This window comes from Pogoniulus pusillus, chromosome 35 (genome assembly GCF_015220805.1).
Source record: "Pogoniulus pusillus isolate bPogPus1 chromosome 35, bPogPus1.pri, whole genome shotgun sequence".
Taxonomy (NCBI): domain Eukaryota; kingdom Metazoa; phylum Chordata; class Aves; order Piciformes; family Lybiidae; genus Pogoniulus; species Pogoniulus pusillus.
This window is the reverse complement of record NC_087298.1, coordinates 1,405,883-1,421,353: the sequence shown is the minus strand read 5'-3', so window position 1 is coordinate 1,421,353 and position 15,471 is coordinate 1,405,883. Positions and strand designations below refer to the sequence as shown.

The 15,471-nt window shown below is 58.2% G+C and overlaps 1 protein-coding gene across 2 annotated transcripts in view; it reads left to right on the top strand.

The window, feature by feature from the left end:
• The first annotated feature begins 270 nt into the window (after positions 1-270).
• Positions 271-15,471, top strand: part of RGS3 (regulator of G protein signaling 3) — a 100,113-nt gene continuing 84,912 nt past the window's right edge. Inside the window, exons 1-5 of one of the 2 annotated variants that reach the window (XM_064170948.1) lie at positions 271-353; positions 1,007-1,074; positions 10,405-10,510; positions 11,685-11,790; positions 14,347-14,683. In XM_064170948.1, the coding sequence (XP_064027018.1) occupies positions 1,012-1,074; positions 10,405-10,510; positions 11,685-11,790; positions 14,347-14,683 (612 nt within the window). In that variant the 5' untranslated portion in view covers positions 271-353; positions 1,007-1,011. Of the gene's footprint in view, positions 354-1,006; positions 1,075-7,454; positions 7,552-10,404; positions 10,511-11,684; positions 11,791-14,346; positions 14,684-15,471 lie in introns of those variants that run through there. The other variant, XM_064170949.1, reaches the window with a different exon arrangement.

Below are 15,471 nucleotides of genomic sequence, written 5' to 3'. Positions count from 1 at the left end.
GAGAGCAGCTGGCTCTCTGCACCTTGTCTGCCTCTGAAGACCTCGAGGCTCCTTACTGCAGTGATGCTTGGTCCCTCCTTGCAGGGGGATGGAGTTTTAGCTCTTGCTGCACCCTAAGGCCTCCATGCTGCACCTCTGGGCAGCTGCTGCCTGCTGGTCTGGGGCAGCTCCTGCAACAGGAGCCCTCTGGGGCACTGGGCAGCCAGGCTGAGTTAAAGAAGGGCATCTGCCCCTGCACCAACAGCCTCTTTCCTCCCCCCAGGAGATCAGTGGCTGGTACTACCTGCTCGGGGAGGACCTGGGCAGGACCAAGCACCTGAAGGTGGCCACGCAGCGGCCGAAGCAGAGCAGAGGTTTGTGACCCCTCTGGGGTGTCCCAGGCAGTGCTGGCAAGGTTTGGAGAAGGACTTACACCTTGTGTCTGTCCCTGTGCTGCTAGGGAGCAGCCCCCAGCCCCTTGGCACCCTTTGTCCCCATGAGCACCTCTCAGCCCTGTGATGCTCCAGGATCCCAAAAGAGCAGCATGGGGCAGATCCTGGCCCTGCACAGGCACTGAGCTCTCCCCTCAAGCCTTGCTCCTGCTGGTGCAGGAGGCTGGCTGGTGCTCTGTGGGCACTGCAGCCATGCCTCTCCCTCTTGCTTGGCCTTTCAGCTGCCTGCTTCCTGCCTCCCAGCCTTGGGGTTGAATCTCATAGCCAGGCTCTGTTTGACTTCTTGGGTCTGTGCAGGGTAATGAGAAGCTTTTCTCCTGCCTTGGTCTTGTGGTGCTGCTAAGATGTGTGAAGGAGAACAGGCTGGAACAGAGCAGGGTGAGACAGCAGTGCCCATTCTTGATGTGCAACCACCTCACAGCTGCTGCCATGCAGGGCTGCACCAGCCTACAGGAGATGTGCCCATGGCACGTAGAGATCTCTATACAGTGTTTAGGTGCAGTGCTGAAGGGAGGGGACTGTCAGCAGGTGGCTGCTGCTGGCCTGATGTGCTCTTTCCTTCTGCTTTCTTGCAGAGCTGATGCTGGGAAGTCAGGGTGCAGTGCAGGAAAACCACAGTTCAGTGACCATGAAGCAGCTCAAGGTAGGTGTGACAGGGCATGGCCAAGGGTGTGAAGATGTGGGGGGAAGGGTCTAGAGCACAAGGCTTGTGAGGAGCTGCTGAGGGAGCTGGGGGTGTTTGGTCTGGAGAAGAAAAGGCCAAGGGGAGGCCTCATTGCTCTCTACAGCTCCCTGAAAGGAGGCTGGAGCCAGGTGGAGGTTGAGCTCTTCTCCCAAGAGACAAGTGACAGGACAAGAGGAAATGGCCTCAAGTTGCAGCAGGGGAGGCTTAGGTTGGCCACGAGGAACAATTTCTTCCCCAAAAGGGTTGTCAAGACCTGGATGAGGCTGCCCAGGGCAGTTTCAAAGCCATGTGGATGTGGTGCCAAGGGCCATGGTTTGGCAGTGACCTGGCAGTGCTGGCTGAAGGGTTGGACTTGATGACCTTGACAGAGTCCAACTATCAAAAAAGGCCAAATGACTTCTAGCCCATTCTAGCCCTCATTGGGAGGGCTTTAAACAAAGTTTAAGGGGGTAGGGGGTGGAACCAGGCTCTCCACAAAGGAAGCTGAGGGTGGTCAGCCAGTGTCAGGGGTAAAATCAGCTCCCAGCTGAAGTGCATGGACACTGATGCATGCAGTGTGGGCTACAGGCAGGGTGAGCTGGAGGCCTTGGAGAAACAGGAAGGCTGTGATGTGGTTGCCATCACAGACACATGGTCACAGGCTCACAGGATATTAGGGGTTGGAAGGGACCCAAGGAGATCATCCAGTCCAACCCCCTGCCAGAACAGGGATCTAGCACAGATCACAGAGGAACACATCCAGACAGGCCTGGAAAGGCTCCACAGAAGGAGACTCCACAACCTCTCTGGGCAGCCTGTGCCAGGCTCTGGGACCCTTCAGTCGAGAAGTTCCCCCTTGTGCTGAGCTGGAACCTCCTGTGCTGCAGCTTCCATCCATTGCTGCTTGTCCTATCCCAGGCAGCAGTGAGCAGAGCCTGTCCCCCCCTCCTGACCCCCAGCCCTCAGATAGCCCCTCTCAGTCTTCTCCAGACTAAGCAGCCCCAGATCCCTGTGGTGGTTGGAGGCTGTCTGGGATGCAGCACTCCAGGTGGGGTCTCAGCAGAGCAGAGGGGCAGAATCCCCTCCCTGGCCCTGCTGGCCACACTGCTGCTGCTGCAGCCCAGGCTCTGCTTGGCTTTCTGGGCTGCCAGTGCATACTGCTGGCTCCTGCTGAGCTTCTCCTCCAGCAGCACCCCCAAGTCCCTCTCCTCAGGGCTGCTCTCCAGCCATTCCCTGCCCAGCCTGCATTGGTGCTTGCCATTGCCTCCACCCAGCTGCAGGACCTTGCCCTTGGTCTCGTTGAGCCTCCTGAGCTTGGCTTGTGCCCACCTCTGCAGCCTGCCCAGCTCCCTCTGGCTGGATCCTGCCCTCCAGCCTGGCTGCTGCACCTCACAGCTTGGTGTGGGCAGCAAACCTGCTGAGGCTGCACTCAGTGCCTCTGTCCATGGCACCCACAGAGATGCTGAGCAAGACTGGTCCCAGGGCTGCTCCCTGAGGGACTGCACTTGTCACTGCCTGCACTTGGCCATGGAGCCACTGACAGCCACTCTGTGGGTGCAGCCATCAAGCCACTTCTTTGTCCATCCTGTGCTCCACCCATCAAACCCATGTGGCACCAGCCTGGAGACCAGGATGTGCTGTGGGACAGTGTCAGAGGCCTTGCTCAGGCCCAGCTCAATGCCATCAGTTGCTCACCCCTCATCTACCCATGGTGTGACCTGTTCACAGAAGGCCACCAGGTTTGCCAGGCATGCAGGATAATGGAGCAGAGCACCCTGAGAGCAATCACAGGGCACCAACAGGATGGGAAGGGGATCAGACAAAGCCAGCATGGATTTAGGAGGGGCAGGTCCTGCTTAACCAACCTGATCTCTTTTTATGCCCAGGTGACCCACCTGGTGGGCGTGGGGCAGGCTGTGCATGTAGTCTACCTGGACTTCAGGAAGGCCTTTGACACTGTCTGCCATAGCAACCTCCTGGCCAAGCTGACAGCCCTTGGCTTGGACAGGGGCACTCTGTGCTGGGTTAAGAACTGGCTGGATGGCTGGGAACAGAGTGGTGGTGAATGGTGCCACATCCAGCTGGCAGCTGTCACCAGTGGTGTGCCCCAGGGATCAGTGCTGGGCACAGTCCTGTTTAGTATCTTCACTGATGATCTGGATGAGAGGAGTGAGTCCTCTATCAGTGACTGCAGATGACACCAAGTTGGGAGCAAATGTGGATCTGTTAGAGGGCAGGGGAGCCCTGCAGAGAGACCTGGACAGGCTGATAGATGGGCACAGTCCAATGCCAGGAGCTTTAACAAAGCCAAGTGCAGGGTTCTACACTTTGGCCACAACAACCCCAAGCAGCACTACAGGCTGGGGCCAGAGTGGCTGAGAGCAGCCAGGCAGAGAGGGAGCTGGGGGTGCTGGGAGAGAGGAGCTGCAGAGGAGGCAGCAGTGCCCAGGTGGGCAGCAGAGCCAATGGCATCCTGGGCTGGCTCAGGAGCAGTGTGGGCAGCAGGACAAGGGAGGTTCTTGTGCCCCTGTGCTCAGCACTGCTCAGGCCACCCCTGGAGTGCTGTGTCCAGTTCTGGGCTCCTCCATTGCAGAGAGATGCTGAGGTGCTGGAAGGTGTTTGGAGAAGGGCAGCAAGGCTGGGGAGGGGCCTGGAGCAGAGCCCTGTGAGGAGAGGCTGAGGGAGCTGGGGGGGTGCAGCCTGCAGCAGAGGAGGCTCAGGGCAGAGCTCATTGCTGCCTGCAGCTGCCTGCAGGGAGGCTGTAGCCAGGTGGGGTTGGGCTCTGCTGCCAGGCAGCCAGGGACAGAAGAAGGGGACACAGCCTGAAGCTGTGCCAGGGCAGGTCAAGGGTGGATGTTGTTAGGAAGTTCCTGGCAGAGAGAGTGATTGGCATTGGAATGGGCTGCCCAGGGAGGTGGTGGAGTCTGTGTGGCTGGAGGTGTTGCAGCCAATCCTGGCTGGGGCACTTAGTGCCATGGTCTGGTTGGTTGGGCAGGGCTGGGTGCTAGGTTGGGCTGGCTGAGCTTGGAGCTCTCTTCCAGCCTGCTGATTCTGTGCTTCTATGATTCAATGGGCATTTGGAGCAGTGGGGCTGGGAGCAGTGGGGATAAGGAGCAGTGGGGCTGGGGGCTCTGGGGCTGGGAGCGGTGGGGCTGGGGACGCTGGGGCTGGGAGCAGTGGGGATAAGGAGCAGTGGGGATAAGGAGCAGTGGGGCTGGGAGCAGTGGGGGTAAGGAGCAGTGGGGCTGGGGGCTGAGGGCTGGGCAGCCTGCGGCAGCATCGCTCCCTGGCCAGCTCCGCGTCTCCGCGGCTGGGAGCTTCTCCTGCTCGCCTGCTCCCTCCCGGGCCGTGTGCTGCGGGACGGGGAAGGCTGCGGCGGAGCCTCGGTGATGTATGGGAGCGGCAGGGCTGGAAGTGGCAGCACAAACACAGAGCTCCCAGCGGGAGCGGCGCTCGCCCGGCCCTGATTTATCTGTGCCGGATTCCGCCGGCGGCTGCGCTGCGCTGCGCTTGTTTGTCTGGAGGCGCAGGGCTGAGCAGCACAAACAGCCAGCGCCCCTCTCCTCCCTTCCTCCCTGGCAGCCGCCACGGACTCGGAAGATGGTGCCTGGGAAGGAAGAGAGATCCTCCTTCCAGCTCCAGCCTGCTCTGGGGCGGGCTGGGACAATGCGCCCGGGGCAGCTCCGATGGCTCCAGCACGCTGCAGGTCCCCTGGGAGCACTGAGGCTCCTCACACTCCCTGCTCAGGGCTGCTCTGATGGCTCCAGCACACTGCAGGTCCCCTGGGAGCACTGAGGCTCCTCACACTCCCTGCTCAGAGCAGCTCTGATGGCTCCAGCACACTGCAGGTCCCCTGGGAGCACTGAGGCTCCTCACACTCCCTGCTCAGAGCAGCTCTGATGGCTCCAGCACACTGCAGGTCCCCTGGGAGCACTGAGGCTCCTCACACTCCCTGCTCAGAGCAGCTCTGATGGCTCCAGCACACTGCAGGTCCCCTGGGAGCACTGAGGCTCCTCACACTCCCTGCTCAGGGCTGCTCTGATGGCTCCAGCATGCTGCAGGTCCCCTGGGAGCACTGAGGCTCCTCACACTCCCTGCTCAGAGCAGCTCTGATGGCTCCAGCACACTGCAGGTCCCCTGGGAGCACTGAGGCTCCTCACACTCCCTGCTCAGAGCAGCTCTGATGGCTCCAGCACACTGCAGGTCCCCTGGGAGCACTGAGGCTCCTCACACTCCCTGCTCAGGGCTGCTCTGATGGCTCCAGCACGCTGCAGGTCCCCTGGGAGCACTGAGGCTCCTCACACTCCCTGCTCAGGGCAGCTCTAATGGCTCCAGCATGCTGCAGGTCCCCTGGGAGCACTGAGGCTCCTCACACTCCCTGCTCAGGGCAGCTCCGATGGCTCCAGCATGCTGCAGGTCCCCTGGGAGCACTGAGGCTCCTCACACTCCCTGCTCAGAGCAGCTCTGATGGCTCCAGCATGCTGCAGGTCCCCTGGGAGCACTGAGGCTCCTCACACTCCCTGCTCAGGGCAGCTCCGATGGCTCCAGCACACTGCAGGTCCCCTGGGAGCACTGAGGCTCCTCACACTCCCTGCTCAGAGCAGCTCTGATGGCTCCAGCACACTGCAGGTCCCCTGGGAGCACTGAGGCTCCTCACACTCCCTATCCAGCCTCCACCCTGCCCTCTGCCATCCCTGCTGCCATGCAGGACAGCCTGGGGTTTGGGCTCTCCTGAGGGTTTGCTCTCTTTCCCATCTCCATGCAGAAGCACAGAAGGTGATTTCTTCTCCTCATGCTCCTCCTTCTCATGCTCCCTCCCCAGCCTCCACACTGCTCCCTGCCATCCCTGCTGCCAGGCAGGGGAGCCTGGGACTTGGATTCTCTTGAGCCTTTGCTCTCTTTCCCATCCCTGGGTGGGAGCATGAAAGATGCTTTCTTCTCTGTGACAGCCTCATCTCCCTGGGGCTCTGCTGCAGCACTGGCAGCTGGGGCTGCCCACTGCAGACTTTGTCCCCTGCTGCTGCTGGGTCAAGAGTTTCTCTGTCTTCAATTCCAAAAGTAGTAGAGTCGCAGATCCATAGGATGGGTTTGGGTTGGAAGGGACCTTAAAGATCATCCAGTGCCAGCTCCCTGCCATGGGCAGGGACACCTCCTACCAGCCCAGCTTGCTCAAGGCCTCATCCAGCCTGGCCTTCAACACCTCCTGGCAGGGAGACCACAGCCTCCCTGGGCAACCTGTGCCAGTCTCTCCTCCAGCTTCACTCCAAAGAATTTCTTCCTCTTCTGCAGTCTCAATCTCCCCTCTCCCAGCTCAAAGCCATTGTCCCTCACCCCAGCCCTTGTCCAGAGTCCCTCCCCAGCTCTCCTGCAGCCCCTTCAGGTACTGGAAGGCTGCTCTGAGGTCTCCCTGAAGCCTTCTCTTCTGCAGGCTGCACAGCCCCAACTCTCCCAGCCTGTCCCCACAGCAGAGCTTCTCCAGCCCTCTGAGCATCTTTGGTAGCCTCCTCTGGACCCTCTGCAGCAGCTCCAGGTCCTTCTTGTGCTGGGTTCCCAGAGCTGGAGGCAGTGCTGCAGGTGAGGGTTGAGCAGAGCAGATTGGAGGGGCAGAATCCCCTCCCTGTGCTGCTGCTCTGCCTGCTCTGGCTGCAGCCAGCACACAGCTGGCTCTGGGCTGCCAGGGACCAGTGCTGGCTGCTGGGCACTTGGGCACCACCTGACACCCCCAGAGCCTTCTCCTCCAGGCTGCTCTTGAGCCATTTCTCTCCCAGCCTATCCATAGGGAGTCACTCCACATCCCCGCTGTCGAGACGCGGTGTCTCCTTGGCCTGGGCTATTCCCAACCAAACTCTGCTTTTCCTTTTTTTTTCCTGCTCTGTTTTTCTCTTTGCCATTGTAACTCTCTCTCTGCCGTTGTAACAACCTCTCTCACCCTTCCCAAGCGTGACCAGAGGCAGTTGTCCCTCTCCTGGAGCACAGCTCCGGGTGCCTGCGCAACGCATCCACATCCTCCGCCTGTTTGCGAGCAAGGCTGCAACAACAAAGAGCTCCCCGAAGAATGCCGTGGGGGGAAACAAAAGCCACAGCAAAGGGGAGCAGGGAGCAGGGAATAGTAAAGAGTTGACAGGAATGTTAATATCAAACTCTCTCTCTCTCTTCCTTGTCAGTCGGGGTTCTCAGGAAGCCCTCTGGCTTATCGTCAAGCGGCACACGGCGCAGCCAGGGGCCGGGGAGGTGAAAGGTGGCTTCCTGCCATTCTTCTCTGGAGCTGGGTTCCCATGGGCGGTCATGCCACTTTGCCTGGGGTTTGTTCCACACTCGTGGGATACCAGGAGAACAGGATTCCAGCTGCTGCAGGGGACTGGGATTTTCATGGGCTAAGGGCGAGCCGAGGGGTCCCCAGCCATGAACCGCTTCAATGGACTCTGCAAGGTGTGCTCGGAGCGCAGATACAGGCAGGTCTGTAGCTCCCTGTGCCCGGGGTGGGGGGGCTCTGGGGGTGCTGCTGCTGCAAGGCTCGGCTCACTCGGGGACTCCTTGGGCTTTTTTGCTCTCTCTGGGCCATGTGCACGCAGGTTCTAGGGTGTTGGTTTGCTGCCAGCAGTGGATGGAAGCGTTGGGAGCGTAAGCAAAGCGTGTGAGGGAAGATGAGGGGCTCCAGCTGGTCTCTGCCTGCTGCTGCAGAGGGATGGAGGGCGTGGGTGGGAGCCCTCCGTGGGGATGGAGATGTGTGGGGATTAGAGGGGATGGAAGGAAACATTCGCTGTGTGCCTGGAGGGGCGCATGCTGCTGGGGAATATGCTGAGCTGGGAGGTGTTGTCTTCATCTCTCACTCCTTAGGGCAGAGGTAGGCACAGTGAGCAGCTAAGGCTCTGCCAGGCTGCTGCTGTCTCTTCTCAGAATCGTCTTCATGTGCACCTTTGGCAACTGAATGTTGCTTGAGGCTGGTCCCAGCTGTTGGTGATGTGCTCCTTGAGAAGGAGATTGTGGTGCTGCTGTGAGTTGTCCTGGATGCTCCTTGTGCCCTACTCCATGTGTAGGTCCCAGTCTCCTGCACTTGCAAATGTGGGTTTTCTCCCCATGCCCTGCATCTGACAGTCTCAGTTCCCAGCCAAACCCCCAAAAAAGTCAAACAGCTCCCAGCTTTAATCTGCTTTCTTGTGGTAGGTTTCAATTTCATGCTCACACTATGATGGGGGACAATGTGTGCTGGGAGCTGCACATGCTGCAGTGGACAAGATCCAGCCAGCTCAGGGAGAAGCAGTAGGAACCTTATTGGTGTGGAGGAAGCTTTAGGCTGGGAGTGGGGTCTGCATGGTGGGAAAGATGCTGGGTTGGCTCCTGAGGTTCTGCTGGTGGTAACACCTCCACAGGGCTCAGATCCCTCCTGCTTCACCAAGCTGGGGGCACTGTCTCTTGCAGGACTACTGCTCTGCTGACCATAGTTTGTGTCTTAGAGCTCCTCAGGTCTCTATTTGAGCGTTTCATCTGCATTGCTGGATAAAGTTCTGGGTACAGTGACCCTCTGCAGCTCTGGAGGCTCCCACCTTCCAGCTTGTGTGGCTCTCACCTTCCAGCTTGTGTCAGATGCTCTGTGAATAGTGGCAAAAATGCTTTTCTCCACTCCCTGTGAAACCATGGTGGTGGCAGCTGAGAAAAGAGAACCATCAGCAGTGAGAAGCTGGACAGGGAAAGGGTCTCTGTTGGCAGTGGACAAGATCCAGCCAGCTCAGGGAGAAGAAGTGGGACACTTATTGGTGTGGAGGAAGCTTTAGGCTGGAAGTGAAGTCTCCATGGTGGGAAGGATGCTGAGTTGGCTTCTGAGGTGCTGCTGATGATAGGTCACACCCCCACAGGGCTCAGATCCCTCGGATCCCTCATGCTTTGTGTTTGAAAGGTGAGCTTGGCTAGAAGGTGTAGAGCCACAGGCAGCCTTCTGCCTTGTCTGAGGACCCAACAACTCATCGTGGTGGGGCTGGCTCTGCCCTGATGCTGCCAGGGCTGGGCAGTTTCTCTTCTGGAGCCCAACTTTCTGCTGAGCAATGGAGCAGGGCCAGCATGTGGAGATGTGAAAGCTCACTGCATTTGCCCTCCCCTAGTAAAGGAGTGAGGAACCAGTTCCCCTCCTTGGCAGCTTCTGCTGAACTTTGGCTTCTCTCTGACTGCTTATTCTCCACATAAAACAGGTCAGAAGCTGCTGCTTCTCTCTGTCAGCAAAAACAAAGATCTCAACAAATGTCTTGGGGGATAATCAGCAATTCACAGGAGCTGTCACACTGAGCTGCTGCTGGGAGCCAGCAGCAAAACCAAACAGCAGTGTAGTAATAAGCTGAATGCTTCTTGAATCAGGAGGAGGAATGAGCCTAAATCAACACAGCATCCAGTCTCTCCAGGCTCAGTGAGAGCAAACATTCTCAGGCCAGCTGAGGGGGTGATGCCCAGAGCCCACTCCAGCACAGCTGCCTGCCGACAGGAGCCTGCCGATCCCCGCGGCTTCCTCTGGAGCAGAGCAGTGCTGCTGCTCCTGAGCTACCCCTGGGGCTGGAACCAGCAAGTGACCTGCTGAGAGAAGTGGTGTTAGAGACCAGTGTCAGAGCCAGACTGCTGGGTTTTCCTTCCTGCTGGCTCCTCAGCCCGAGTTGTGAGTGGAGACCTGTGTGTGCCCCCTAAGCACTCCTGCAGCCTTTAGCTCTGCTGACCCTTGCACTACTTCGTAGCATCCTTTCCACTCCCCCGTGGCTGCAGCAGGGGAGAGATCTCCCTGGCCCCACTGACTGGATCTATGGGGGCAGGCTGGGAGAGTTGGGACTGTGCAGCCTGCAGAAGAGAAGGCTGCAGGGAAACCTTAGAGCAGCCTTCCAGTACCTGAAGGGGCTGCAGGAGAGCTGTGGAGGGGCTTTGGAGGAGGGCTGGGAGTGGCAGGCTGAGGGACAATGGCTTTGAGCTGGGAGAGGTGAGAGTGAGAGTGGAGATGAAGGAGAAATTCTTTGCAGTGAGGCTGGGGAGAGACTGGCACAGGTCGCCCAGGGAGGCTGTGGCTGCCCCTTCCCTGGAGATGTTGAAGGCCAGGCTGGATGAGGCCTTGAGCAAGCTGTGCTGGTGGGAGGTGTCCCTGCCCATGGCAGAGTGTTGAAGCTGGGGGACCCTGAAGGTCCCTTCCAACCCAACCCATTCTAGGATTCTCTGACAGCATTCACTGTGCCAGTTGCTCTGGGCAATGTGGCAGCTTGCAGAAGTGCCTGCTGTGTGTCTGCAGGCTGTGGGTGCTGGGGGGCTGCTCACTGATCACACCCAGCAGCTGCTTTCCCACAGGGGCACTCCGGGCTCTCCCTTCAGATCACCATCCCTCGAGGAAGCGACGGCTTCGGCTTCACCATCTGCTGCGACTCCCCGGTCCGGGTGCAGGCTGTGGACTCTGGTAAGAGATCAGAGCAGAGCAGATCCTTCCTATTCCTGATTGGAATCAGTGACTCTGCTCCTTCTATTTACTTCCCAGGTCGTGATGTGGCTTAGGAGCTCCCTTACTTGGCAGGGCTCTGGTTACCTCCAAGAAACTTCCCTTCTTGAAGTCTTTGTAGCCAGAGGCCCCTGGGTCAGGGCTGTGTCACTGCTTTGGCAGCATATTGCAGTCATTAGCAGAGATTTTGTTCCTTTCCCTCCCTAACCCAAGAGCTGTGCAGCTGCCTGGGAGGCCTGCAGAAGGCATCCAGGGGAAAGGTGGCAGACAGGGGCACAGAGGGGCACGGGGTCATGGGAGCCCTCCCCTCACTTGCCTGGCCAGATCTTCTCGATGTGGTCCTGCAGGATGGATTTGGTGTCTCTGTTGTAGCTTGGTGCTCTCCACTGCACACTGGGAGATGGGAATTTGTTAGAACAGCTCTGAAAGGCCATTTCTGACTTTGTCCCAGGTGCTCTCTGTGTGCACTTGGAAAAGTGAAGCCTCAGGCTCAGCTGGCTCCACTTCATTTTCAGCTGTGGGTGTGAGGGGACACAAACTGAGTTTAGAAGAGGGCTCCAAGCAGTGAAGCTGTTTGGTTGTCCACTTTGAAAGGTGAAGCTTCAAGCTCAGCTGGCTCCACTTCATTTTCAGCTGTGAGTGTTAGGGGACACAGCCTGGGTTTGGAGGAGGGCTCCAAGCTGTGAAGCTGTTTGGTTGTCCACTTTGAAAGGTGAAGCTTCAAGCTCAGCTGGCTCCACTTCATTTTCAGCTGTGGGTGTTAGGGGACACAAACTGAGTTTAGAAGAGGGCTCCAAGCAGTGAAGCTGTTTGGTTGTCCACTTTGAAAGGTGAAGCTTCAAGCTCAGCTGGCTCCACTTCATTTTCAGCTGTGGGTGTGAGGGGACACAAACTGAGTTTAGAAGAGGGCTCCAAGCTGTGAAGCTGTTTGGTTGTCCACTTTGAAAGGTGAAGCTTCAAGCTCAACTGGCTCCACTTCATTTTCAGCTGTGGGTGTTAGGGGACACAAACTGAGTTTAGAAGAGGGCTCCAAGCTGTGATGCTTGGGTATGCACTGACTGCAGTGCTTCTCCTTCCCCTCATGCTCCCAGCTCTCTGCCCAGCAGGTGACTTGGCATTTCTCTTCTCCCCTCAGGTGGCCCAGCAGAAAAGGCAGGTCTGCAGCAGCTGGACACAGTGCTGCAGCTGAACGAGCAGCCTGTGGAGCACTGGAAGTGCGTGGAGCTGGCACACGAAATTCGGTGAGTGCTCACCCAAAGCATCCCTGCAGGGCTCTGGGGGGATGACAGCTTGAAGGAAGGCAGGGCAGGGGAGCAGGAGCTTTGGGAAGGGAAAGGCTTTGAGAGATGGGGATGAGGAGAAATGGGTTTAAACTGGCAGAGGGGAGATTGAGATGGGGTGTGAGGAAGAAGTTGTTTGCAGTGAGGGTGGTGAGAGACTGGCACAGGTTGAGGGTGCTGAGACACTGGCACAGGTTTCCCAGGGAGGTTGTGGAGCACAGAAGCACCCAATGTGATCAAAGATCACATTGGGTGCTTCTGTGCTCCACAACCTCCCTGGAGGTGTTCAGGACCAGGTTGGATGAATCCTTGAGTGACCTGTGCTAGTGGGAAGTGTCCCTGCCTATAGCAGAGGGTTGGCACTGGCTGAGCTTTGAGGTCCCTTCCAACCTAAACCATTCTGTGATTCTATGATGCAGGAGAGTGGGAAGGGACTCTCTGGAGTGGAAAAAGAAAGGGTACAAGGGCTGGAGAGGGCAGAGGGAGGGATGCAGAGCTCCTGGCACTCTGAACCACGCCTGGTGCCTCACTCCCTGCTGCTCCACCTGTGTCAGTTTGAGGCTAAGTAGAATACTTTCATGAGAGAAATTAGATTCTTGGCTGTGAGAAGAAAGCAGTGGTGGTGTCTGTGTGACCTCTTTGTCCTGCTGGGACAGACCCAGACACAGACCCAGCCTCTGCCTGCCTGTTGCTGTATTAACTCTTCTGCCTGCACCTGCACATTTCCAGCTAATCATTCTGCTTCACCACCCCTTGCTGACCTTTCAGCTCACCCTGCACCTAAGAGAGGTTCTGAGATAAGGGAGAGGGTAGAAAGAAGGTGGAAGGGTGGTTGGAGCCCCTCCTGGGCACTCTGGCTGCTGGGAGGGCTCTTGTGTGTCTGTATTGCTTTTGACTTGTGTGTTACTGGAGAGCTGGGCACAGAGGAACCAAATGAGGTCCAACAAGGCCAAGTGCAGAGTCCTGCACCTGGGGAGGGAGAATAAACTGCAGCAGGACAGGCTGGGAGGTGACTGCTGGAGAGCAGCCCCAAGGAAAGGGACCTGGGGGTGCTGGGGGAGAGCATCCATGGGGCAGCAATGTGCCCTGGGGGCCAAGAGGCCAGTGGGGTCCTGGGGGGCATTGAGCAGAGTGTGTCCAGCAGAGCCAGGGAGGTTCTCCTGCCCCTCTGCTCTGCCCTGCTGAGACCTCATCTTGAGCACTGCCTTCAGTTCTGGGCTCCCCAGTGTGAGACGGACAGGAACTGCTGGAGAGGATCCAAGAGAGGGCTGTGAGGATGATGAGGGGACTGGAGCAGTGCCTGGTGAGGAGAGGCTGAGGGCCCTGGGGCTGCTTAGGCTGGAGAAGAGAAGACTGAGAGGGGATTGAATCAATGTCTGTAACTCTCTGAGGGCTGGGGGTCAGGAGGGGGGGACAGGCTCTGCTCACTGCTGCCTGGGATAGGACCAGCAGCAATGGATGGAAGCTGCAGCACAGGAGGTTCCAGCTCAGCACAAGGGCAACTTCTTGCCTGGAAGGGTCCCAGAGCCTGGCACAGGCTGCCCAGAGAGGCTGTGGAGTCTCCTTGTGTGGAGCCTTTCCAGGCCTGTCTGGATGTGTTCCTGTGTGCCCTGAGCTGGATTGTGTGGTCCTGCTGTGACAGAGGGGTTGGACTGGATGAGCTCTTTGGGTCCCTTCCAACCCTTAATGTCCTGTGAGCCTGGGATTACTGCATATAGTTGCAAATATCTGTAATATATTGTATACAGAATGGTTCAAGCTGGAAGAGACCTCAAAACTCATCCAGTTCCAACCCCCTGCTATAGGCAGGGACACCTCCCACTAGAACAGGTCACTCAAGGCCTCATGCAACCTGGTCCTGAACACCTCCAGGGAGGTTGTGGAGCACAGAAGCACCCAACGTGATCTTTGATCACGTTGGGTGCTTCTGTGCTCCACAACCTCCCTGAGCAACCTGTGCCAGTGTCTCAGCACCCTCAACTTGTGCCAGTGTCTCACCACCCTCAACCTGTGCCAGTCTCTCCCCACTCTCACTGCAGAGAACCCTTTCCTAACATCCAGTTTCAGCCTCCCCTCTGCCACTTCAAACCCATTCCTCCTCCTCCTCCTGCCATTCCCAGACCTTGTCAATAGTCCCTCCCCAGCCCACCTGCAGCCCCCTTCAGATCCTGCAAGGCCACTCCAAGGTCTACTCCAAGCCTTCTCCTCTCCAGGCTGCACAGCCCCAACTCTCTCAGCCTGTGCTCAGAGCAGAGCTGCTGCAGCCCTCTCAGCATCTTGGTGGCCTCCTCTGGACTGGCTCCAACACTTCCATGTCCTTGTGTTGGGGGCTCCAGAACTGCACCCAGTGCTCCAGGTGGGGGCTGAGGAGAGCAGAGGAGATGATGCTTCTCAGTTGTGCCAAGCTGTAAACATGTAAAGCTTCATTCCTCAGCTTCCAGCCTGCTGAGTGCAGCCTGAGTGTATCCTTGCCTGGGGGGCAGGTAACATCCATAACCACTGCACGTCCTCTTGCAGGAACTGTCCCACCGAGATCATTCTGCTGGTCTGGAGGCTGGTCCCGCAGGTGAAGGCAGGCCACGAGGGCATGATCCGCAGGTCCTCCTGCAAGTCTGCCTGCGACCTGCAGTGCCCCCCCAACAAGCGGGAGAAGAACGGCACCGTGCCGCGCCCCGAGCAGCGCCGCAGCTGCCACCTGCTGTACGACGGCACCGGCGGGCTGGTGCTCGACGGCTGGGAGAGGTACACCGAGGTGGGCAAGAGGAGCCAGAGCACCATGCCGGCCCTCTCCAGGGTCCCCTCTGCTGCCGACCCCAACTACATCATCTTAACCCCCCTGAACCCGGGCAGCCAGGTAGGGCTGATTTCCGCTCCCGCGCTGGGGATGCTGCAGCTGCCTCTTGGCTGTGCTTGTGGGGTCTGTGCTTGTGCATTCTTCTCTTGGCCTGGGTTTCAGCCTCCCTGAGCATCTCATTGAGCATCATTCTGTCCAGTGAGGGTGGCAAGACACTGACGTAGGTTGCCCAGGGAGGTTGTGGATGTCTCCTCCCTGGGGATGCTGAAGGCCAGATGGGATGAGGCCTTGGGCAAGCTGTGCTGGTCGAAGGCTGGACATAAGGAGGAAGCTCTTTGTAATGGGGGTGGAACAGGTTGCCCAGGGATGTGGTTGAGATGTCCCTGGAGACATTTAAGATCAGACTTGTTGTGGCCCTGGGACACATTAAAGATCACAGTATCACAGTCTCACAGTATCACCAGGGTTGGAAGAGACCTCACAGATCATCAAGTCCAACCCTTTAGCACAGAGCCCAAGGCCAGACCATGGCACCAAGTGCCACGTCCAGTCCTGCCTTGAACAGCTCCAGGGACGGCGACTCCACCACCTCCCCGGGCAGCCCATTCCAGTGTCCAATGACTCTCTCAGTGAAGAACTTTCTCCTCACCTCCAGCCTAAATCTCCCCTGGCACAGCCTGAGGCTGTGTCCTCTCCTTCTGGAGCTGGCCACCTGAGAGAAGAGAGCAACCTCCTCCTGGCCACAACCTCCCCTCAGGTCGTTGCAGACAGCAATGAGGTCTGCCCTGAGCCTCCTCTTCTCCAGGCTAACCAATCCCAGCTCCCTCAGCCTCTCCTCGTAGGGCTGT